Below are 24,620 nucleotides of genomic sequence, written 5' to 3'. Positions count from 1 at the left end.
GGTTACTCTGGTGTCTTTAATCACAAATATCTTACTGACAGCTCGCAGTGTACTGAGTACATTTATTCCTCACAGGCAATGGGTGGTGACAGTAAACTGTCTTTTGGAGGGGTCACAATCCAGCAAGACTTGTATGCTGCAGTTTCGGCAGCCTCCTTCTGGCTGGATGCAGCTGAGAATCAGCTGCTTTCCGGTCCCGTGCTGCTGCTCGAGGACACAGAGACACAACTCACAAATCTAGAGGTGAGTGGAAACAAACACACCCTTCTGCTTTGTTCTCACAGAAATACAAAGCAAACATCACATCAGTAAGTGAAGGCTATATGCTTTAACTGAAGGAATGAACTTCTTATTAGATACAATGTTTACTTTAGCAGACAACAAAGTTAGATCTCTACCAGACAGATGATACTCGCTGCATTACTGACCCCAACTCTTCTGTTCAGGGTCTGAATAAACAGCTGAAGGAGTTGACCAGGGAAGTGAACCAGTGCAGAGATCTGCTGGGTGGAGGAGCAGGCCGGCTGTGTGGAGGCGAGGAGCAAGCTCTGATGGAGGACACCCTGGAGGGTCTGCAGGAGAGGATGGGCCTGCTGGACTCCACGCTGGAGCAGCACTGCGATGGCATGAGAGACACGCTGCAGGAACACTCATCTTTCCAGGTGGATTTTTTTCATCAACGTTGTGTTTTATCAAGCTTGGGATGTGATGGATTTTTTTTCTTTCTGCATCACAGATGGGAGTCGATATGTTTTTGCTTTTTAACGTTGCTTTTGTCGTCTTTGCCAGAATGAACTGAGGATGCTGTTCACAGCTCTGAGCGAGAGTAAACACCAGTTGCTGCAGAAGATGGCTTGTAGTGCAGACAGACCTGCATCCAAACAGATCGAGGTATGATGCCGACCAACAGTAAATAGATAAGAATTGAAAGTGTATTTTAAGAAGCCTATTTTAATTGGTTTGATGTTGTTCTTTTTGTAGGCATTATCAGAAGTGGAGGACAGTCTGAGAGAGTTTGAGCAGAGAGTGACTGAGCTGAAGACGAGAGCAGAAGGACTCCAATCTGAGCAAATCTCCCATCAGGAACTACTCAAACTACAGGTAAGATCAAATCAACTGTGGAGCTTACTTCTTGTTCTAATACATTGTGGTCTTAACTAGTGGAGTACACATTGTCCCAAGGGTCATAACTTCCCAACATGATGTACTCAATGACTGACATATTGTTGGTTTTGTGTAGGATGCATATGAGGAGCTGGTGCTGATGGTGGGCTCCAGACGAAGCAGCCTCAACCACGGCTTGTCTCTCAAGGCTCAGTACGAAGCTGCACTTCATGACCTCACAGACCTGGTGGACACCGCTCAGGACAAGATGGCTGCCGACCAGAAGATGACAGTGGCCTCTGTTATAGAGGTCCAGATGTTACTGGACAAACACAAAGTAAGGAGGGTGGTGAAAACGCAGTTGTGGTCATTTTCTTCTACCGAAAAGAGAGGTTGTTCACTCACACTTACTTTGTGTTTCCCAATGTGTTGTTCTGCTCCAGGAGTTCTTTCAGGGTCTGGAATGTCACATGATCCTCACCCAGATATTTTACAGTAAAGTGTCTAGTCTGGTGGCGCAGAGGGAAAGCCAGGCCCTGGAGGAGACCATGGCTTTAGCCCACAGTGTGCTCAAACAGGCCCACAGGAGGGGAGTGGAGCTGGAGGGCATATTGGAGGTGGGAACAAGTGATTTGTAGAAGGATAGGGGAAATGAGCAGTACAAATCCCAAACTGCCCCCAAAATATGACGGGTAAATAAAAATACTTTAATACTCCCCCCCCCCCTCTCTCTCTGATAGTCATGGAGCAGGCTTGTGGAAGACTACCAGGCTCTGTGTCGACAGCTGGAGGCTGTGGAGTGTAGCATCCCTACTGTAGGTCTAGTAGAGGAGACAGAGGAGAGACTCACCGAAAGGATCAGTCTCTACCAGGTAGGCGACGCAAAACAGAGATGCACAAAATAAATCTTCTGTCATCTGACTTGCCATTAAAAAGCTGCAGTCAAGCATCTGGTTGAATCAGTCATGTATCTGCCTTCCCATCTGTCACCTAGCGTCTGAAGGCCAGCCTGACGGAGCATCAGCCACAGCTGTACCAGGTTCTGGAGGAGGGCAAGAGGCTCCTTCTGTCTGTCGGCTGTTCGGACTTGGAGAATCAGCTGACCCAACTGGGAGAACACTGGCTGTCCTCCACCACCAAGGTCAACAAGGAGCTGCACCGCCTCGATTCAACGCTCAAACACTGGAGCAGGTCAGGCCCTCGCAGGAGTCTTTTAAGTTTGATTTTGATTTGTCAGTGTCAGGAATCACATCTCAAATTAAATATATAGCTCATTGAATGTATATGATATATTCATTTCAGGTACCAGAGTGAGTCAGCTGAGTTGAGCCACTGGCTGCAGTCAGCGCTGGACCGGCTCGAGTTCTGGACAACCCAGTCAGTGACAGTGCCTCAGGAGCTGGAGACGGTCAGAGACCACCTCTATGCCTTTCTGGTGAGTGAGCTTATCTGATCGTATGTGCCATGAACCTAATAAAAATATTTATACACAATATTCAGAAAATTTCAATGAATGTACGGTTAAATTCCAACATTTCTTGACTTCTCTTTCTGACAGGAGTTTTCCAAGGAGGTGGACGCAAAGTCGTCCTTGCGTGCTTCTGTGCTAAGCACAGGAAACCAGCTCCTGCGATTGAAAAGAGTAGATACAGCTGGTCTAAGGACGGCACTGGGACAAATCGACACTCAGTGGGCTGAGCTGCTGAATCGTATTCCCATAGTGCAAGAGAAGCTACACCAGGTGTGAACACAGCGCCTGTTGTTGCCTAGTTTCTATGTAATGTTTTGGCTGATTGGTATTAGTATTGGCATGACATAGTTGATGATGCTGTATTTTGGCTGTTTGTACCCTCAGCTGCAAATGGAGAAGCTGGCATCACGGCACGCCATCACAGAGCTGATGAGCTGGATCTCGCTCATGGAGAACATCATAGACGAAGACCAGGATAAGATCATGGGAGCTGTAGGCTCCGAGGTAGTCCAGAACTTCCTGCAGAAGTATAAGGTACAATACCGAGTCCCCTGCCAACATCAAAGTCTCCACTAATTGTGCTCCTCTGGTCAATCTGCAAAAAACCTAGATATGTTATACATCAAAAAGTTTCTCAAAGGCCTTCAGCTCTCTGTAACTTTTCTCCTCCTCATCGCAGCCTTATGATGTCTTGTTTTATATTTCGCAGGGCTTCCGCATTGATCTGACCTGTAAGCAGCTGACTGTGGACTTTGTCAACCAGTCAGTGCTGCAGATCAGCAGTCAGGATGTGGAGGGAAAGCGCAGTGACAAAACAGACTTCGCCGAGAATCTGGGAGCTATGAACAGAAGATGGCAAATACTGCAGGGACTTATCGCAGAAAAGGTACAGTAACATTTCAGTTAAACAGCAATGAAGAATGAGACCTGAACTCTGTTTTCTGCTTATTTACTTTGTTTGCCATTGTCAAATTGTTCTGAATCTTTTTTTCTTTTAGATTCAGTTATTGGAAGGAATTTTGGAAGGTTGGATGGAGCATGAAAATGGAGTCCAGGCCCTGAAAACCTGGCTCACACTACAAGAGGAGAAACTAAAGAAGAGGCACAGGATAGAGGATGTAGCATCAGTGCAGAATGCACTCAAAGACTGTCAGGTAGGGAAACAGCAGTACTATTGATGCCGCACATATTTTTTAAGTTTTATAAACTCTTTATTTTGTTCTAAAAATGAATGTCATTGTTTACACAGGAATTGGAAGAATTAGTGAAGGAAAAAGAGAAGGATCTAGAGAAAGCGGAAGAGCGAGGAAATGCTCTCATTCAGGATAAGAAAGGAGCAGCCTGTTCTGTTGTCAAGGAGACCCTCAAAGGGCTGAACCAGTCCTGGGCTCATTTGGACCACATGGTGAGCTTCAGATGGCCTTACCCTCACGGTTGTTGCCCAAATCTTTCTTTGCATTGGGCTTTGACATACTTACATATCTTGTCTCTCATCCTTTTCGAACAGATAAGCCAGATGAAGATCAGTCTGCGGTCAGTGCTGGAGCAGTGGACCCTGTATCGGCGAGCCTCAGAGGAGATTATTGGTTACCTGATGGAAGGGATTTACTCCGTGTCCAGGCTGCGTCTCCTTAATGGGTCTCTAGAGGCGGTGCAGCAGCAGGTGGAGAGTTTAGAGGTAAAAGAAAGTGCAGAAAATACGCTCTTTGGACTGACCCCAGTCCAAGATAAAATTGTCTATTTACTGAACGCCGAAGGTGAAAGTAATTTTAGTGGGTGTCTGTGTCTTAAAGAACCTGCAGGAGGAGATGGATAAACAGGAGAGCAGTCTGAGGAAATTTGACTCCGTGACACACCAGCTACTGACAGAGTGCCACCCGTCTGTGGCTGACACGCTCAACAGAGCCCTCCGCGATGTCAACATCAGGTGGGTGTAAAGAAAACACGTCTCTGTGTGGCTTTTTAATCAAATTGCCTAATCCTTAATATTAACTAGATGCCGACCTGAGTTCCAAATGTAACTTTTTTTCTCTCTGTTGTAGGTGGAACCGCCTACTAGAGCAGATCTCAGAGCAGCTGAGGAGCAGCAAGGCCTTGTTGGGTCTATGGCAACGCTACAGGACATTGTACAGCCAGTGTGTGACAGCCGTTCAGAAACAGGAAGAGCATGCTGATCGCCTGCTGAAGACCGCCACCGACAAGGAGATCACCGAGGAGGAGAGCAGTGTCTGGATGAAGGACTGCAATGTGAGTAACCTTGGCCTAATATTAGTTATGGATTCTCTCAACCAAGTTTTAGTGGTAGTTCATGCAAGTCCACATTTCTATCGTTTAAAATATGCATTTTTTCTCATTATATAACTGAATAACCCTTAAAATCCTGCTTCCCAGAGTCTCCTTTATGTTCTGAGATCTTGTGAATAAGCTCCTGAACTGGCTGTCAGCTCACTATGAGGATTCACAAAGCCTCTATCCCCTCTGCAGAATACAAAACTGCACCCTGTCCTTTTGTCTGATTGAATGTCGTCTCACCAGCACAATCCAACAAAAGCCTTTTGAGTGTGAGACTGCAACGGAAAAGACAGGCCCCTGATTTACACTACAGGGGTCCTCCCCGTTGTCATGCTGGTCTTGGTGGACCATGCTGGGCAATGTCTAGATACGCACTATCCTAATACTGTACGCAGACAGTTATTTAGGCTGAGGATCACTGATGCAAACTTTTGTGAGACACTTAGTTGTTAAAAGTTCAGCATTCTTTGTGGTTTACCAAAACCCACAGTACACACAACACTGGTTTAACTAATCCTGAATGATTTAGGAATAAGTGATTTTCATGACTTCAGCAAAATGATTGAGTTCTCCTCCTTAGATCTGGAAAAAATGCTTTGATAAATCAAACCTTTTCAAAACCCACTGGATAAAAACAGGAAAATAATAGAAAACGTGACAGTTTCTTCCAAATCCAGACATTTTGGATGTGCCAAGTTTTTTTCTTACAATCTCACATAATCCTTGTATGTCTGCACAGGCATTCAGTGAATGTCTTCTATAACCTGCCTCTCTGTTGCAGGCTTGCCTTGGTGACCAGGCCTCAGTGCAGGAGTCCCTCCATCGACTGCAGGCTTTAGGGGAACAGCTGAAGAGCCAAGTCGACGCCTCCTCCTCTGCAGCTCTGCAGTCGGACCACCTGTCACTCACACATCGTCTGGCAGCACTGGAGCACGGCCTTCACAGGCAGCAGGAAGTACTGCAGGTAAGGAGGATAGTTGGGAGGGGCGGGCATGGGCAGAATAATACATACAACCCCACTGTATGAAGAAGAAGATATGACTGGTACTCGTCACTTCAGTGTTCTTTCTCTTATTTCTTGTTTTTCTGGGCCTGACTCTTTCTAGTCTGGATCCCAGGCATGTGACAGCTTCAGAGAGAAGTTGGAAACACTGATGCGTAATGCAGAGGAGGCAGAGGAGGTGCTGAAGGAGTCCGACACAGTCAGTTCACCGGAGCTCGGTGTGGTCCAGTCTCGTATGGAGAAACTGAAGGTATTAAAAAATGCAGCTGTCTTGGTTGTTGTTGAATCCACTGTGACTGTGACAGGAACTCTTTCTATAGATTCATTTCCTTCACTCTCTTGCCTTCAATTTGACTGACAAAAGCATGTCTGATCTTTACACGGTCCTTCTGAAAATGGCTGATGATGTAATTCCAGGTTCACCTGTTGAAGTTGAGCAGCCTTTCTCCTGACCTAGAACGGGTAAACGAGCTGGTGTACAGACTACCAGTCAGCGACAGAGACGTTAAAAAGCTGCAGAGTCTCAACAGAGCCTGGGCCACTCACTGCGCTCACCTCACCGAGAGGTTCAGGTACCTGAACCCTTCATATCTCACTCGTCTGGAGTGTCACTGTAAACTTAGAGCAGTCAGTGACCACCACGCTGAGAATCAAACACTCACCAAAATGAGTGACGTATATTTCAAAATAGAATGAATTTATTCGGTTGTGTGAGCGACTTTCCTCTGTCCCTCACCAGTAAACTGCAGGCCGTCTTGCTCCAGCAGCAGAGCTTCCTCCAGAAGTGTGAGGCCTGGATGGACTTTCTGTCTCAGACTGATCAGAAGTTGGCCGCTGAGATCTCGGGCAACTACCAGAGTCTGCTGGAGCAGCAGCGAGACCACGAGGTGAGAGAAGAAACGAAAAAGTACGCCCACACTAATTGCTGTCCTTGTATGTAGAGTGTTGTTCTTAACACATGCACGTGTACTTTGCAGTTGTTCCAGGCAGAAATGTTTAGCAGGCAACAGATTCTGTACTCCATCATCAGCGATGGCCATCGTATGTTGGACCAGGGACTAGCGGACGACAGGTAAACACATATCACAACACCCACACACACACACACACGGTCCTAGTCAACAACTGTATCTGTCTCGTGAAAGTATGGATCCAGTTGTGATCAGCCCCTTGCTATTCTCACTCTTCTCTCTCCCACGAACAGAGATGACTTTAGTGTGAAGCTGGCCTTGCTGAGCAACCAGTGGCAGTGCATAGTGCGGCGGGCTCAGCAACGGAGAGGCATCATTGACAGCCTGGTGCGCCAGTGGCAGAACTACCGCGAGATGGCGGAGAAGCTCCTACGGTGGCTCCAGGAAGTGACCCACGATTCAGATGTTAAACTGCAGGGAGAACCAGCGGCCCTGCAGCAGGCCAGGAACCTGTTGGATCAGATACAGGTAGGCTCCAATGACATGAAAGAGCTTTTTAAGACCTTCACTTCACACATAACCATATTCAAATTTCATTTCAAACTGCTCACTCTTCCTGCTTGTCGCCCTTCAAACTTAATCTTCAGCAAAGCGCTTCACAATCAAGAATTAACACAAAATGAATCTTAACAAATCTAAACTCTGTGCTCATAAACCCTCACCCCTTGTCCGACCTTAGACTCCCTTAGTTAAGCTGTACCCCCTCTGCCATTTGTCTCTGTCTGTGCTTGTCCAGCTGAGGGAGCGAGTGCTCCAGAGGCAGCAGGGAGGCTACATCCTCACCGTGGAGGCTGGACGGAGCCTGCTCCTGTCGGCCGACGACAGAGCCGAGTCCACCCTGCAGACGGAGCTGATGGAGATCCAGGAGAGGTGGAGGCACGCCCACCACCGCCTGGACCAGCAGAGGAGGAGTCTACACGGCTTGCTCAAGGTCAGACAAAAGTGCACCTGGAATACTTGTGAATCTTCATTTATACTTTTTGCCACTGGTTCGTTGCTCTTCGTGTTGCAGGCTGAGATGTTTGCAACATGCCGCAGTGTAAAAGGTGCCTGTGAAGGGCAGTGAGTCCTTAATGAGAGACAGTGCAGGACAGTGAGACCAGGTTATCACATGAATTATGCAAAGTTGCACCTTAAGTCCTGAAGAGATGTCAAGGTCGGAGAGGGAGCCAGACTCACGTCCTCAGCATCATATAAACATATGTGCATGCAATCCTACGTTCACTCACTAATGCTTAAGCATTACAAAATGGCGCACATGAACAAGGATAAGAGTGCCAGCCCAGGGCACACATCCACACACACACACACACACACACACACACACACACACACACAAAACACACACAAAAACAGACTGTGAACACTGTGTAGTGAGCTGTAATGATTTGAACCTTCTGTGGTAGATTGTACATGCTGAGACAGGGCCATCTTTTGAAAGGGACAGAGTGACGCAGTTCAAAAGATTCATCCGTGAATTTGAACATGAAGCTACCTTCTCTCCATCATCCGTGTTTTTCATTTCGAGAGCGGCTTCTATTCCGATCCTGTTCTGTCCTTCTTTTTACCACGACTCTTGCGTCAGGTACGCTACTTAGCTGCTGTGTTTCTTACCAAACATTACCCTGTTTCACCCTGGTTATTCAGACTCTAAAAATAGCTGTTTAATAGCTGTAATCCGTGCCCTTTTGGAGCTGAACCTCCCTCCTTTGTTATGAAGCCGTGTTAATTCTCCTCTCTGCTTGTTGGATTTTTTTTTTATTTTTTTTTTTGCTGTATCACTCTGCCTCACAGTGTTGCCTGGGCTAAGTGGGCCATGATGTGGCCTGACTGCCTTGGGTAGATGCTGTGTTTGCTTACAGTTCTGCAGCCACTCGCTGATGCCACTGCTGCAGCTGCAAAAATAATTTATAGTAACTTCTGTGTGTGTGTAGAACTGGGAACGATGTGAGAAAGGCATAGATGCATCACTGGAGAAGCTGAGGGCCTTCAAGAGGAAGCTGTCTGTGCCTCTGCCTGATCACCACGAGGAGCTACACTCCGAGCAAATCAGATGCAAGGTGAGGAGAACGTGACACGAGCACACAAATATTCACAGTTGTCCTAGTCTATTGCATCAGTGCACAGACACTCCTCACTCGCGTGACACATAAACATGCTCACTCTCTTTTGCTCTCTCTCTCCTGCGCACGCACGCGCACACACACACACACACACACACACACACACACACACACACACACACACACACACACACACACACACTCTGTCTTCGAGGACACAGATAAACAGACAGACTAGCAAAATCAAAAAACTGCTGTTTCATTTTGTGACCTTGTTAGTTTAATAATGGAACTGTCCAATAACCACTGGACGTCTTATGCAGTCATGTTTCATGCATGACAGGTCCCCACCCCCCCAAGGGAGGAGGAGGGCAGTGAGCTGCACACAGTGATCATCAGCTGAGGAGAGTGGGGGGTGGGGAGATAGAGAGAAAGAGGGAGGGTGCGTGCGCATGAGAGTGATTGAGAGAAAGAGAGAGAGCGCCTCCCTGCTTCCTGTGGGGGTGTATGTATGTATGTATGCATGTGTGTGTGTGTGTGAGCATCTGTGTGCTTCCTTTTGTGTGTGTGGTGTGATGGAGACATTCTCCGGGTCCACAAATGATTAACACACCGCACCAAAGCCGTCAGAGTGATGGAGAAGGAGGAGATGCAAGGTTAGATGCCTCTGTTACATTATCCTGTCTTTAACCTTGAATGTGGCCGATGCACTTTTATCAAATGGCACACGTAACTGCTATTTTTATGCTTCTTCTTTTGTTCCTTTGTAGAAAACCAAAGTTGAATTCTGATATTTAGCAGAAATCTTGTCTTTTTTTTGCAACACGTCTTGCTGTAATATTCAGTCAGTTTGCTGTAGCGCTTTCCCTCATCGCTGTTTCTGTGGGTGCACTGTGCGGCAGCTGCAGTAGAGCTTCAGCTGCTCTGCTCTGTGGTTTTCCTGCTTCACTGTTGCTGTAGAGAAGAAGAAGAAAAACAAATCCCCATTGACACGCCAGCCTGAGAGTAGATTTGCATCTAAAGCTGTGTGTGTTGTGTTGCCATGTCATGTGGATGCAGGAGTTGGAGAGCAGTGTGGAGGGCTGGACTGATGACCTCACTTCCATGTTCCTGCTGAGGGGCTCCTTGGAGGGTGTGGTTAGTGCTGATGACATCACCGTCCTACAGGAACGCCTCCAGCTGCTACAGCGCCAGTGGGAGGAGGTCTGCCACCAGGTATATACACACACACAGAGAACTCAGTACACGTGCCTCTGATGCTTTTTTTTTGCTGTCTCTGCATAATCTCAGGCTGAGTGGTGATTTTTTTCTGTGAGACGAAGAGTGTGAGTCAAGTGTTATTGTGAATGGCTGTTTGGTTAAGTTTGAGGTGATATAAAAAGCATTCATTAGGTTGTTTTATCTTTTGTTTTTTTTAGCTGTCCTGGGGTAACTTTAGCAAATACTGCACAATGACTTTTGTTTATCTTCCACCAAATATATTTTTTCTTATATTATTCCTTTTCTACAACAAATTTGCCAAAATTTCATCAACTAGACTTTTTGGCTGCTTTTGTCATCATCCCGCCGTATTCCAATCGTTCCTTACCATCTCTCATATTCTCCCTCTCTCCCTCTTCTACCATCTCCCCCCTGTCCCGCCCGTCTCTCCCCTTCAGCTTTCCCTGCGCAAGCAGCAGGTCAGCGAGAAGTTGAACGAGTGGGCCGTGTTCAATGAGAAGAACAAGGAGCTGTGTGAGTGGCTCACACAGATGGAGAGCAAGGTCTCTCAGAACGGGGACGTCAATATCGAAGAGATGATTGAGAAACTGCGCAAGGTGAAAAAACCCTGACCCTAACCACCTGATTGAAATGTGTAGAAATTAATGAATTCATGCAGAAGTGTTGAGTTGAGCACAGATTTTTTTGAGGCCTTGTCTTGCTACTGATGGATTCACTGAACAAATGATACGCGATAAAATGGTAGAAGTTCATTTTTACAAAATTATTCAAATGGGAATGTCTCTAAGGCTATGAAATCTTGTACACAAGGGATATCAACACTTAAATAAAGTTTTTACAAAAAATAAGAAAAAATGAACAGTCTTACGTATTTTTTTTTTTTTACCTATGTATGAACACACACTGCGACAGCTACCTGTGTTAACCCGCTTGCTGCTTCTCCAACCACAGGACTACCAGGAGGAGATCGGCGTGGCCCAGGAGAACAAGCAGCATCTGCAGGTTATGGGCGAGCGGCTGGCCAGGGCCAGCCAGGACAGCAAGGCGGCGGAGATCCAACACAAACTGAGCAAAGTCAGCGAGCGCTGGCAACACCTGCTGGACCTCATCGCTGCCAGGTGGGTGCACAAAACTCCTGCGGACAGGTGGAGAGTGTTGTTTCATAGTAGAGATTGAGTTGGAAAGGAAACTTCCTTGCCAAGCTGGAAACATCAGGCCAAATATTAACATGTCCTATGGTTTTAAACAGTTCAGGATCATTAAAAGCAGAATGAGTATACTGCTGATAATCGTTGACATCAGTTGGATGGATGGAAGAAAGTAAAGTGATGTTTGAACAAGGCATGTGTGAACAGTCGAGTTGGGCCTTCGTTTGTTCTCTGATGAAAGAAGTCACTGTGAATGAAAAAACTGAAAATATATAATCTTGAAATGGAATGTTGAGTGTCATTTTAAACATTCTTTCAATGTTGAATGAACATTTGCTATGGAAAATTATTCCTCAGTGTGTTTGCCCTCGATTCCACTTTGTATCCCTCCTCCTAGTGGAGAGGGTTCGTATGAGCGAAGACATTCCTTGGCCTGGCTTTTGTTTCCACGGTTTCCCTCCTGACACTCCAGTACACGGGAGGGGGGAATTCATTTTCCCACAATGCTGCTGAGGCATTTCCTGAGCTCTATGCTGATGTCAGTGGGGTTTCCACTTTAATGGGAGTTGCAAACCAAGCAGAGAGGTCACACCTCATCACTGCTTCTTGCTTCTTGCCTCCTCTCTTCTGTATCTTTTTGTCTCTTTGACATGTTGGACAGAGTTGGAAGCAGTTTGCTACTGACTCAGTGGATCCAAAATGTTCTTTGAATCCGCTGTAGACTACTTGGAGACATGGGATTCGTTCTCATTATTATGTTGATTAAAAGTGGGAAAGAAAAACTAATTCTGTGCGTTGTGAATTGAAAGTGACCGAACCCAAACTTTGACTCTTACTTACCTCAGCCAACCCCCCTCCCCTGGCTTTTTTCCGGCTGTTGCCCTCTGGGACATGTCCTGGAGGAGGGAAGAACGAGAGGGCAGTGTGTGACCTCACACAGACAGCTGCACTCTTTGTCTTTTATAACCGTCCATGGCTAAAAAACATCAAGGACAGAGACTTTGCAGCTGTCAGAGAGAGGAGAAATCCTGACAATTTTCTGGATATGAAGATCGATTTTCACCCTCCTGCAAACATGTTTCATTGGAAAACGTTTCTGCTCGTTGTGCCCTGTCCATCGAGGTTTAGTTACATGTGTGGATCCCAGCAGCGTTTGCTTCTGTTTACACTCCCTTAGCGTGTGTGTGTGTGTGTGTGTGTGTGTGTGTGTGTGTGTGTGTGTGTGTGTGTGTGTGTGTGTGTGTGTGTGTGTGTGTGTGTGTGTGTGTGTGTGTGTGTGTGTGTGTGTGTGTGTGTGTGTGTGTGTGTGTGTGTGTGTGTGTGTGTGTGTGTGTGTGTGTGTGTGTGTGTGGTGTCTGATATTCCAACACAGGCTGGCCAGCTCTGTGGCACATGCCTCTGACTGTAAGTCTCTTTTTAGAAACAGCAGCACTTGTCACTCTCCGGCACTCACACACAGACACACAGACACGCTCACGCCTGTTTGGACTTGTCTTTTTTTAACTTGGGTAGAGCAACAGTTGATAAGTCACAGTTGTGCCACCCCGCCACCCCACCACTACCTGCCAGCCCTCCCCCCCTGCACCGGCAGAGTTTACAAAAAGTCCAGTGCGGAGTTCGCAGACGAAAGTGAAGAGCGTTTGGATCGACACCGCGAAACGCTTCCTGCGACGTTAACGTTGTCTTTGGAAATTCCGCACCCCCACCCCAATGGTTTTGGATTTAGGGACGGATGATATGGCAGCATGCCCGAGTGAGGACTATCTGCCAGACTGCGACTGCGACGTCAACAGGCAGGACAAGCTTGACAATGGATTGAAGCTGTTTCTTTTTAAGACAGTGCAGGTTAATGAAGTTGTGCAGCCTCGTACAGTGTTGTTTTAACCAGTGTGTTCCCAGCACAGGGTGGAGACAGTTTAGACAATAGTAGGTGTGTTAATGCCGCCGTGGCTACAGCATCGTTTTCTGATTGACATGTTGTAAAACATGCAAGTTAGAACAAACACAAATAAGTATTATTTAAGATTAGTGTTGGACGGGGGTCCTGTGTCTGCATTGGATTATGTGTAAAGCGATATGTTGCATTGTGTGATGCTTAACAGCCGGTTTGGGACATTTTGTGCAGCAGCCTGAGTTGACTGCAGTCAGTCCCAGAGCAACTCTTAACTATTTAAGGTTGAGTAAAACCTGCTGAGTGTGTCTATTGTTGTCAGACGTTTGATTCATGTGATAAAGAACAGCCACGACTTCATCCTCCATCCAGTTTGACAGTGAGAGCTGCATTGCTCTGCAGGGTGAGGCGTCGAATGTTAAGCGGTTGTAAGAGCTGGATGTTGGCTCATTTAAAACATGATTCACATTTTTATAGATTGCAGTTGTCGGAGTTCAGAAATGTCTGGCGCTTTTTCTTCTTCATCTGTACATATCTGAAAAAAATCAATTCTCATACTCATATTACTGTTCTGTTCTGTTTGAGTGAACACAAAGTTAATCTTCTGCATATGTGGAACCAGAGTGCTTTCTGGTATTTAGTCTTTTTTTTTCATTCTTGCTCCAGATCTATAACCAGATCAATTCTGTTTTTTCTGGTAAATTCAACCAATGTTCCTGTTTTATTCTTGGTTACATGTTGTTTACATGATTTGCAAATGGAAATAAGACAATTTGCTGAAAATGGTTCATTTGAAATGTTCATGCATTTCATGAACTTTTCATGCCTTTAACACTGTGTGTCAACCTGATATTGATCCTTTAGTTTTATTTGATTTATACAAATTTGATAATACAAATTGTACATCACATTTCTCCCTTTACTGTTTACAGTTGTCTCATATGTTGACTCTGGCTTTCTCTCTGACTGTGTTTTTTCCAACAGGGTCAAGAAGTTGAGGGAGACCCTGGTCGCGGTGCAGCAGCTGGATAAAAACATGAGCAGCCTGCGCTCCTGGCTGGCTCACATCGAGACAGATCTGTCCAGGCCCATCGTTTACGATACCTGTGACGACAAGGAGATTCAGAGGAAACTCAACCAGCAGCAGGCAAGTGCAAACACACACAAGCAGCCCTGGGCTGCAAAACTGCAAACACCTTCACAAACAAGTACACAGGCACATTGTGTAAACAAGTATGTACTTTTCTGTAAATACTACATAAAGAAATAAGCAGAACCATATGACTCATATATATTTGGTGGAAAAATGAGTGACACCAGGGAATCGTAGCATGACTCATGCATACAGTACATATATCTGCTGCTTGTTTAAAACTAGTCTACAGTGGGTATCAGTGTACTCCCTGCAGCAAAGATGCTGCTCTAAATCTGGACTGGACCCACTGACCTCCTTTCCCTCCACATGCACAACATTTGAGTTCACCAGGCCGACGGTGTTCTCACTGTTTACTGTTGGGAGACATTTTATGAGCTGCGGACGGGCAGAAGAAATCCAACTCACCCCCAGTTTTGATTCAGAGAAGTGCAGAATGCTACACGTGCAACTTTTTAAGTTCTGCAAAATAAAACAAGTTGTTCTCGATGATTTCTAGGAGCTGCAGAGGGACATAGAGAAACACAGCACAGGCGTGGCGTCCGTGTTGAACCTGTGTGAAGTGCTGCTCCACGACTGCGATGCCTGCTCCACGGAGACGGAGTGCGACTCCATCCAGCAGGCCACCAGAGGGCTGGACAGACGCTGGAGGAACATCTGTGCCATGTCCATGGAGAGGAGGCTCAAGTCAGTGCCTCTTGGACACATTGAGACCTACAGTGTATACTGGTGATCAAATACTGTTGGCCAGTGCTAATTTTTTTCTTTTTTTTTCTTTGCAGGATTGAGGAGACGTGGAGGTTGTGGCAGAAGTTTCTGGACGATTACTCCAGGTTTGAGGACTGGCTGAAGACGTCCGAAAGAACGGCAGCTCTGCCGAACTCCTCTGGGGTTCTTTACACGGTCGCTAAAGAGGAACTCAAGAAGTTTGAGGTTTGTTTATTTCACTTTTTGCATGTGTAAATATCTGAGTTGGTAGCGAATGCACCTGGAAGGAAAATAAACACAAAGGTATAACTGGCTTTAAATGTAACATTTCCGTCTGTGTACATGCTGAAAATTTCCTCGTCAGACATTTCAATTTCTCCTTGTGAGCAAAAATAAATTTAAAGAAGGAGAAAGTCACAGCACGGTTGAGGAAACAGAGAGCAAGAGAGAAGTGTCATGTTACTGGAACTCGTATGCGCTGCTCTGCTCAGCTGCTGCAGTCCGTCACTGTGCACGTGCACATTCCTGTTAGCTCACCGTCTGGCCTGGACCACCGCCATCCGCCCTGCTCGTGCCCGATTCCAAAGCTCATTTCAGTTCAGCGTAAAACTCCTCAACGTATAGATTAGATTATAGGATTCATTGCAAATTTGTATTCCAATAAAGTTTGTCTCATTCAGATCTGTATTGGTGTGTCTGTTTCCTTGCAGGCCTTCCAGCGTCAGGTGCAGGAGTGTCTGACCCAGCTGGAGCTCATCAACAAACAGTACCGTCGCCTGGCCCGCGAGAACCGCACCGACTCCTCCTGCCGTCTCAGAGAAATGGTGCACGATGGGAACAAGCGATGGGACAACCTGCAGAAGAGGGTGGCTGCCATCCTCCGCAGACTCAGGGTAAAATCACATTGGGAAGTTAGCAAGTGGAATAAAGGGATCTGATCTACCAGCTGCTGTGATTTCCGCTCGATTAGCACTCACTTTAGTTCTTATTGTATAATCCTGTGTGGCTACAGTCAAAATAAATAAATAATGATATCTTACTGCTCCACTCAATTCACATTTAAATGAATTAGGAAACAAGCTACTTCCTTTGGGAAGATAATATGAATCGTTTGTCTCGGCACGTTCCCGCAGCACTTCATCAGCCAGAGAGAGGAGTTCGAGACGGCACGAGACAGTATCCTGGTGTGGCTGACGGAGATGGACCTCCAGCTCACCAACATAGAGCACTTCTCCGAGTGTGACGTGCACGCCAAGATCAAACAGCTCAGGGTGAGATGCACGCACGGATGTTTGGGATAAGATTCAAGATTACGTACTTCAGTATGGGCAAACCAAATTTATCTGCAGTTTAAGGAAACAGAGTCTATTATGTTCTAGGAATAAGATGGAAATTAATTATACGTAATTGCGTTTCTCAGGCGTTCCAGCAGGAGATCTACCTGAACACGGGGAAGATTGAGCTGGTGTTCAGGCAGGGCAAAGCTCTGATCGAGAAGAGTGAACCTCTGGACGCGGCCGTCATCGAGGAGGAGCTGGAGGAGCTGCAGAGATACTGCCAGGAGGTCTTCGGACGAGTCGACAGATACTACAAGAAACTCACCCGTCTGCCTGTGAGTACAGACGCGCAGGCGACACGTCATGTTAGCACGAAGAAACGCCGTCACAAATCTATGTGACAGTAAACTGGTTTACTGAAACTGTGCAGACTGTTTACAAGAAGTGAAACTGTGCAGAAACGTGATCTTGTGACAGTAAACAGTCGCCTCAGGGAACTCAACACATTACCAAGTGCACACTCCCAGCTGTCCTCCTTAACCTCCCGTGACACGGGGAGAACATGTGTCCGACATAGTTTCACACTAACAGATGGTTGAGAACGGAATGAAAACTCTCTCTGGACATTTTCACTCTTGCTTGCGTTATTGTTCTCACCCTTTCATTGTGCAAACTTTTCTCCCGTCTTCCTCCCTCAGCTGGCTGACGATGAGTTTGACGGCTCAGACCTAGAGCTCGACATGGAGGAGGGCGCCGACCTCTCCGAGCTGCAGTGGGGCGACTCCTCTTTGCCGCGGACGTCCAGCCGTCAGGCCACGGGCACGACCGCCCTCATTCGGGCCGACCGCTCGGGGCGGGATACTCCGGCCAGCGTGGACTCCATCCCGTTAGAGTGGGACCACGACTACGACCTGAGTAGAGGTCTGGAGAGCCCAGGGGGACGAGGGGAAAGGAGCCGAGGGCAAGAAGAGGAGGATGAGTATCTGAGGACGGCTGCGACGGTTCTGTCAGGTTGGTCTAACTTTATGGACTGTACGTTGGATGATTGTCCTAATGTATATATGCTGATTTGTTTTTGAGGTAGCTCTTATTTTACTGGCCTGTAAAAAATAATGCACTTTCTAGGACGTTTGCATAAAAGTTGCACAAAATTGCAATTAGTTCCTTTGATTTCATACAATTTTTAGCATAACTGAGAGAGTCTTTAGTGTTTTTGAGATCATTAAAATGTAATTTGAAATGATTTTGATGTAAAGATTTTAGTTTTATACAATTGGTTAGAGGTTTTTCTCATGATGAAATAATCATTGTTCCTTTCCATGTATGGGAAACAACAGGAAAAATAAAAATCCTAGAATCACAAGCTTTCACAGAAAATAAGAAACTTATATACAAAAATCTAAAAGTGCTGAGATGAGTTCCTCCAGGGAATCCGGGCCAACACATCGCCAAATCTTTTGCAGATTAACAGCGATATCACATTCAATCATGCCCAGATTATAAGCAGTATACTTCTTGTATGTCTCTATTCCCAGATGTAGTTATCCCAGAGAGCCCAGAGGCCTATATAAAACTGACTGAGAACACACTGAAATCATCCTCCGGTAGGCAACAGCAGCCCTCAGGTTCTGCCACAGCATGAGTTAGAAGAGCATGATCATTAACTTCAACTAAAACAGGCTTTTTAACAGAACTCTACCAACAACATCATCTAAGTTGCATGCCCCGCCATCTTAAAAAGAAAATCTTTGTGAATCTCCCTGCAAAGATGACGCCATTGCATGCCAAGGTCCTGCTCACTAAATGCTACCTTCACCAAACATTAGCATTTTCAGTATTGCACTTAATTGTTGTCCTCCATTTCACAGCTAATCTCTCTGTTTAATGGGTTTAAACCTCGACCGTTCTTTTCTGTCATGACGTGCCTTCATTTTGTGTCCCAGACTAATGCATGCCATCACAGTCCACGCCGAATTGCCTGCTCACGGAAAAATCTTTGCCATCTTTGCAAAACGTTCACCCTCCTTGTTCTCCTGACTGTATTGTGGCGTCTGTTGCAGGTGAGCCGGGTCAGCTGGAGGCCAGTCTGAGGCAGCTGGACCAGGCTCTGGATGCAGGACGGTATCACCTCCAGCAGAGAGAGGCCAGCGTCAGCCGATCCAGCCCCGACATCGACTCCACATACATGGGCTACGTGAGGCCTCTTCTTTTTTTCTTAGATCACACTCTTTAACAAATCATCATCAATGTGTACTTGTTGTCACTTTTCCTTTTAATCAAAGAGGACTGTTGCTATTTTCTCCCTCTTTTACATATTGTGGCTTTTGTGCCTAATTAGGTTCATGCCATGAAATAAATTACTAGTTTCCTAAAGCTTATTGTAAAAAGAAAAAAAGGGGCTAATCGAAATACTTGTGACATATTCCAGATGCGTCTAATGGGAGAGTGTCGAGGAAGTATAGACGCAGTGAAGAGAACAGAGGAGGAGCTGACTGAGGATGAGGATGACATGCCGGGGCTCAACAAACCCACCAGCACAGACACTCAGAGCGCTGGTCAGTTACACACACACACACACACTCAAACGTGATATTTTCAGTCACCGCAGGCAGATATGACCTCTTCCTGTACAGTACATACAGTGTGTGTTAACTGGCTCTACGCACCGTTTCGCCCCCAAGGTGTGATCGAGCGCTGGGAGCTGATCCAGGCTCAGTCCCTGAGCGAAAAGCACAGGCACAAACAGAACCTGCAGCAGTGGCAGCAGCTGATCTCGGACCTGCAGACCATGAGGGCCTGGCTGGGTCAGTCCGAGGCCGAACTCAGCCGGCTGCGAGGGCCCGACCTCAGCACCGACATACACACCATCCAGCAGAGAATCAAGAGGCTCAAGGTTGGTGGACCACATGCCCGCTTCAATCCGCTGGCCAAACTCTCATCTATACAAGTCTCTTTTAAGTTTTTATGATTTTTTTTCTTGAACTTTCAGTTTCGGTTATTTTTCTCTCATCTGTATCAGTTCATGTAGGGTATAATTTCAGAAAATGTAAATAATGTACAGATGCTCTGCAGTAAATTTGACCCCACTGGCCTAGCTCTAATATCCTACTTCACGTGCCGGGTGTTGAAACTCTTGTCCTTCAACTCACCCTCACACAATCAAACACCACAACACACAACCAGTCCAGCTGTTGCTGTCTGTAAAATCTTCAGATATCACTATTCTATTAATAAACCCCTCTGAAGCCTAATATCTCACTATCTAACGTGTCGCCCCTCAACTAATCCTGCTGTTGGCGGCTCATCTATTCTCAGCCCCCTCTCGCTGGTAGCATCACAACGTCTGGTCAGACTCACGGTTCAAATGTGTTGACGTCATCCTGAATACTTTGCTCTTTGACTCTTTGCTCTCAGGAGCTTCAGAAGGGGATGGATGCCCACAAGTCGGAGGTCCTGTCCATCAACCTGAGCAGCGCAGACTTCCTCCAATCAGAGCCCGACTCCGATGAGTCCTGGGAGCTGAGGGACGGGCTGAAAGAGATCAACTCGCGCTGGGATCAGCTCGGCACCTCGCTGGAGGACTGGAGGGAGGAGCTACAGAGGGCGCTGATGCAGTGCCAGGTACAAAAGAAACACACACACACAAACTTCAGGAAAGCATAGAAAGTAATAGGAAAGAAGAGATTAATAGAGTAAAGAAAGTGACGTCTCAAAAACAAAAACACAAACCCAGTGTGAGTGACACTCTGTTTCCTTTCAGGAGTTCCATGAGATGAGCCACGGGCTGCTGCTGTGGCTGGAGAACATCGACCGCAGGAGGAACGAGGTGGTGCCCATCCCTCCCAAAGTGGATCGCGAAACATTGCGCGCTCATCACAAAACGCTGACGGTACTTCCCTCTGCTGCCTCCACTGCAAGCTTTTGTGTTGTGAGGTTTTAGCTTTAAGACTAAAAGAGAAATATTCCAGTTTACAGGCAAAGACGTCACGACACACACACACGCACACTAACTGACCTCCCCCTGTCTCTTCATGACCCCTGCAGCAAATCAAGCGCGAGCTGCTGGACTCTCAGCAGAAGGTGTCGTCCCTTCAGGAGCTCTCGGCTCAGCTGCTGGTCAACACCAAACCTCAGACTCTGCTGCTGCTGCAGTCGCACGCCTCGGAGCAGACCCAGCCCCAGGGCGGCGAGTGTCTGGAGGCCCAGGAGAAGGTGCACGTGATCTGGAACCGGCTACGGCTGCTGCTGCGGGAGGTCAACTCAGACCTGGACGGGCTGGAGAGGAGACTGGAGGCCGCGGACACGCAGCAGGTCAGACGACACTGAACACACACAGTGGATGGCTGGAGAGGCAGCTACAGCAGTTAATGTTGAACTAAGAAAATCTTTCCTCTCCTTGTGTTCGTAAATCGTAGATAATTTTGATTCATTCTTTCAGGATTTCTCATCGTTGCCTGCTGGCAAATCACAAACCTGCAGATCAGCTGCTCCGGTGTCAGAGGTGACGGTCGAAAGCCGCAAGCGATTGGTAATGTTTTCTCTCATAAGGTCCGGTGGGGATTGGGGTTGGGGTGGGGGGGGGGGGGCTCTCTGTGCTTGACAGCAAGGTAACATCACTGTCCAGCCTCAATCCTCCCTCCTCGTTCCCGAATTGCCCTATCGTAGATATTCCCACTCGACACTTTTATTTTTATGGTTAATCAATCAATGCTTTTGCCTTTTTGCGACAGCTCTGATAAAATGTACATGAAAAGGTTTATTTCTGCCCCCCCCCCCCTTTCTTGAGAGGTTTTTTGCTGCCCGCACCATGTCGACCTGCTAAGAATGTACAAGAAAACCTGGCTTTTCTTTTCACATAATAATGAAGCTTTTCTGAAATTGATTCATTGATATCGTATTTTAGAAAAACACGCATGAGAACAAAACTGTTGTATTGTAAATCACAGTTCCAACGTGTTTAATTTAGTCTCTTTTCAACATGACTTTTCAGGATTTAGTCTTGAGAAGCCAGATTTCTTGGTCCTGAAAGTCAATCACCGTCATTGATTATGTTGCTGCCCCTTTGATTGTTGATGATTCTTTTCTCGAGCGATGTTACAGCTCTTTTTTTTTATGTTGTTAATTATTTTTTCCTCTCATCTGAAGCTTGGTCTTTATTTGCACTTGACTGAAACATTCTTTTCTTTCTTTTACCCCTCCCTGCCCATTACGTGGTACAGCCCCGAGGCAAAAGTAGTCAGGCCGACCCGGGACCCCCTGAGAGCGGCCCGCGCCACAGGTACCTCTCTCCTGGACTCTAGAAACACAGGGATGATGATGGAACCACAGCAAAGCCACTAAACGCTTGATTTTTATATCAATTCAACTCAGGAGAAAAAACAGTTAATCACAATCAGCCATGTTTGATTCATTGGATTTTTTTCCGATCAATTATTGTTAAGGCTTTATGACCCTGCGTTCCATGATCCTCCCTCACTTTAGAGGCCATGTTACCAGCTCTTAAACGAGTGGGGAATCGCCTTCATCAGGCCGCTCCCTTCCTCCTTTAAATGTTTTTATCTCAGTGCTTCTCTTTGTCTTGCTTCTTTTCCTAAACACTTGACACACTTTCTGCTTCTTTCTCAGAGGGACTTTGTAGCACCCTCCTTGCCCACTAGATGGCACTATCTCCCAGTGACTTGTTTGTTTTGGCTTTCTCAATTTTCCCTTCCTGTTTCATTCTCTCCATAGTTTTTTAAACAGGATATGACGCATAAGCTACTGCGGCTTTTCCTTCTCACCTTAACCCCCACCTTGTTTCCTTTGTTTCCTTTCCAGACCTTTAAACTCACTCCCCTTCCGACTGTGTCAATGGTTTTCATTAAATGCCAACAATAACACTCAGGCCTTGGCAGATGTATGTTAAAAAATACTGGTCTCGCCTCGAGTGTTTGAAATAAAGGAATTTGTGTCACACTCTATTGGGCTGCGGAAATTGAAATCCAGCAAAGCAGGAGAAGTCGCCTGGCCTTAAAACATGAGCGACGAGCACACGTACACGTTGCTCATGCAGCAGTTTTGGAGGACAAAGGAGAATGAAATAGGCCGCAGGGTGAGCGAGTTAAGAACATGCCGTTCCTCCCCGCGCGTCTTGGCTCGAACCGCGGCAATCTCGACTCCAGAGAGGCATTTTTGGCATTTCTCCTGCTTCTGTTGGGAATGAGACATGGCATTGAACTCTCACACACTCGGCTCTGAATCCAGAGCGTCCCCCCCCCCCCCCCCGGGCCAGTGAGACCCAGACGGCTACTTACAAATGCTTGTGACTAAAAACTCTTCTTTAAGTGTGTTTGTGCCTGTTTTGTGTGTGTGTGTGTGTGTGTGTGTGCAGGTCTACTGTACATGTGTGTCTCTGTGTTCAACTCTGTGACTCTCGTCATCTCTCCTCCTTCTGGATCTGGGTCTATGGGCTGCATATCTGTATTTTTGCTTCCTTCCTGTTAATTCATTCTTTTGCCTGACATGAGTAAAATAGTATTTGCAAACAACGTGTTTTTTTAAACCCATGTCAGAATTGTCAAATTTACTTTGACTAACAGATCATTAATTTAGGCCCATGAGGTTGGAGCATTTTTTTACCATACAGACAAGCATGTAAACATCCAATTTCAGAAGAAAAAAAAAGTTATCATGGAGTTTTCACAACACTGATTTGCAAATACTAATGGACTCACGTCTGTTCTCTGTTGTGTTTAACTTGTGTGTGTGTGTGTCTTCCTGCAGCCGGAGCAGATCACCAGGCGCCGCTGGTTGCGTTTCCTCCCGTTCTAACCTTCCGGACGGCGCCGCCTCCTCCTCGTCCTCATCCTCCTCCCCGAAGGGCCAGTCCTTCCTGTCGCGGGTCCTCAGGGCTGCGCTCCCCCTGCAGCTGCTCCTACTGCTCCTCATCGGTCTGGCCTGCCTGGTGCCCATGACGGAGCAAGACTACAGCTGCCACCACGCCAACAACTTTGCCCGCTCCTTCCACCCCATGCTGCGCTACACCAACGGACCTCCGCCCATATGAGGAGCGAGCTAAAAAAAATCATCCCTGTGCTTTGCTAAGGACTCCACTGACTCATGTGAATGTTTCTTCTTCACCCTGTGCCCTAAAGCCACCAACTCTGTCCCCCTGCTGGGGAGGGAGTCACATGCATTATGAAGTGACGCAGATATGATTTTGAAGGCTTCAAGGCTCTCACAAACATTGCACACCCACTCTCCTGAAATCACCTCAGCCCTTTAAAAGTCCCTTCTCTCCAGAATCAATGGACCTTCTTCTGGAGACCCTCTTCCCCCAATCCAAATAATTTCATGTTGTTTTAACTTAATTGTAAATAATATTTTTCAAGGTTTCTGAAGAAACCTGTGAAATCAATGAAAAGCAAAGCACTATTTATATACTCTATGTTGGGAGCCAAAGCCGACCATGCTTTTTGTCCATGATATCCAGTGCTGCTACTATTTATTTAGTGTTCAATCAGTTAACAGATTGTTAGTATTGAGGAGGCTGAGGCACCACCAGCGTGGGACGATTCTGTACCGGTGAACTGTAGACCTGCAGTTTGAGTAAATCATCCATGGTGTCAGAAGTGGAGAAGTTTCCTTCCAGAAGACACGTTGGAAGAACAACTTGGATAAAATGACTGAAACAGCACAGGAACAAAAACTCTTTTCAGTGACATCGAAAGAACCAGGTTGAATTTGGAAATGAAGTCTTCATATGATGTTCGAGATGAAAATCTGAACCTATTGCACTGACACGGGCTCCGTCAAAGGTACTGCACTGAAGCCGTCCAGCCAAGATGGCCGACTTCTTTCCCCAAAAGCCAAGGCTTGAATTCCTGTTTTTTTTATTTCAGTATTAAATCAGCATCGGAGCCAAGATGAAAAAAAAAAAAGATTTGAGCTCTCATGCTAAAAACTAAATTTGTATATTATTGTTGAAATGCCTTTGAATACAGGCGGTTATTTTTTTATCTTTCTGTTTGAGCATGCACTCTGCTTTTAAGAAAGCCAAACAATCACTGGTAGTGTTTTAGTATATGGCTGTGACATGAAAAATCGTGTGCTTTGTAATAACTGTGCTTAATTATTCTGCAGCGATGGGATCACAATCACTGCGTTGTTAGAAAAAAACAAACAGAATCTGTAAAAACAAAGGATGAAATATGAAAATGGTTATTTATGTATGTACAGTTTGCTAATGCCGACTTCACGAAGAATACTCTCTTTGCAAATAATAAACATGAAATATTTACCTCTGTATTTTTCTGTTGTGACAAAAATTGCGGTGAACA

General features: G+C 46.2%; 1 protein-coding gene across 3 annotated transcripts in view; it reads left to right on the top strand.

The window, feature by feature from the left end:
• The window catches only part of syne1a (spectrin repeat containing, nuclear envelope 1a), a 76,944-nt gene extending 52,364 nt beyond the window's left edge, over window positions 1-24,580 (top strand). For 2 of the 3 annotated variants that reach the window (XM_047328490.1, XM_047328491.1), the window contains 45 exons: window positions 76-243; window positions 447-662; window positions 790-891; window positions 982-1,101; window positions 1,241-1,441; window positions 1,548-1,721; window positions 1,845-1,976; window positions 2,099-2,295; window positions 2,407-2,539; window positions 2,663-2,845; window positions 2,960-3,109; window positions 3,285-3,461; window positions 3,574-3,729; window positions 3,825-3,980; window positions 4,083-4,253; window positions 4,369-4,502; window positions 4,618-4,822; window positions 5,649-5,831; window positions 5,974-6,120; window positions 6,288-6,442; window positions 6,610-6,757; window positions 6,848-6,942; window positions 7,075-7,309; window positions 7,521-7,772; window positions 8,776-8,901; window positions 9,964-10,119; window positions 10,563-10,721; window positions 11,077-11,243; window positions 14,149-14,311; window positions 14,817-15,004; window positions 15,100-15,250; window positions 15,736-15,918; window positions 16,159-16,296; window positions 16,446-16,637; window positions 17,001-17,313; window positions 17,838-17,906; window positions 18,363-18,496; window positions 18,731-18,857; window positions 18,984-19,195; window positions 19,717-19,923; window positions 20,063-20,191; window positions 20,347-20,613; window positions 20,741-20,830; window positions 21,522-21,580; window positions 23,065-24,580. In XM_047328490.1, the coding sequence (XP_047184446.1) occupies window positions 76-243; window positions 447-662; window positions 790-891; window positions 982-1,101; window positions 1,241-1,441; window positions 1,548-1,721; window positions 1,845-1,976; window positions 2,099-2,295; window positions 2,407-2,539; window positions 2,663-2,845; window positions 2,960-3,109; window positions 3,285-3,461; window positions 3,574-3,729; window positions 3,825-3,980; window positions 4,083-4,253; window positions 4,369-4,502; window positions 4,618-4,822; window positions 5,649-5,831; window positions 5,974-6,120; window positions 6,288-6,442; window positions 6,610-6,757; window positions 6,848-6,942; window positions 7,075-7,309; window positions 7,521-7,772; window positions 8,776-8,901; window positions 9,964-10,119; window positions 10,563-10,721; window positions 11,077-11,243; window positions 14,149-14,311; window positions 14,817-15,004; window positions 15,100-15,250; window positions 15,736-15,918; window positions 16,159-16,296; window positions 16,446-16,637; window positions 17,001-17,313; window positions 17,838-17,906; window positions 18,363-18,496; window positions 18,731-18,857; window positions 18,984-19,195; window positions 19,717-19,923; window positions 20,063-20,191; window positions 20,347-20,613; window positions 20,741-20,830; window positions 21,522-21,580; window positions 23,065-23,347 (7,503 nt within the window). In that variant the 3' untranslated portion in view covers window positions 23,348-24,580. The remainder of the gene's footprint in view (window positions 1-75; window positions 244-446; window positions 663-789; window positions 892-981; window positions 1,102-1,240; window positions 1,442-1,547; window positions 1,722-1,844; window positions 1,977-2,098; window positions 2,296-2,406; window positions 2,540-2,662; window positions 2,846-2,959; window positions 3,110-3,284; window positions 3,462-3,573; window positions 3,730-3,824; window positions 3,981-4,082; window positions 4,254-4,368; window positions 4,503-4,617; window positions 4,823-5,648; window positions 5,832-5,973; window positions 6,121-6,287; window positions 6,443-6,609; window positions 6,758-6,847; window positions 6,943-7,074; window positions 7,310-7,520; window positions 7,773-8,775; window positions 8,902-9,963; window positions 10,120-10,562; window positions 10,722-11,076; window positions 11,244-14,148; window positions 14,312-14,816; window positions 15,005-15,099; window positions 15,251-15,735; window positions 15,919-16,158; window positions 16,297-16,445; window positions 16,638-17,000; window positions 17,314-17,837; window positions 17,907-18,362; window positions 18,497-18,730; window positions 18,858-18,983; window positions 19,196-19,716; window positions 19,924-20,062; window positions 20,192-20,346; window positions 20,614-20,740; window positions 20,831-21,521; window positions 21,581-23,064) is intronic. The other variant, XM_047328489.1, reaches the window with a different exon arrangement.
• The last annotated feature ends 40 nt before the right edge of the window (window positions 24,581-24,620 follow it).

This window comes from Scophthalmus maximus, chromosome 18, assembly GCF_022379125.1.
Source record: "Scophthalmus maximus strain ysfricsl-2021 chromosome 18, ASM2237912v1, whole genome shotgun sequence".
NCBI classification, from domain to species: domain Eukaryota; kingdom Metazoa; phylum Chordata; class Actinopteri; order Pleuronectiformes; family Scophthalmidae; genus Scophthalmus; species Scophthalmus maximus.
This window is presented reverse-complemented; position numbering and strand designations above follow the sequence as displayed.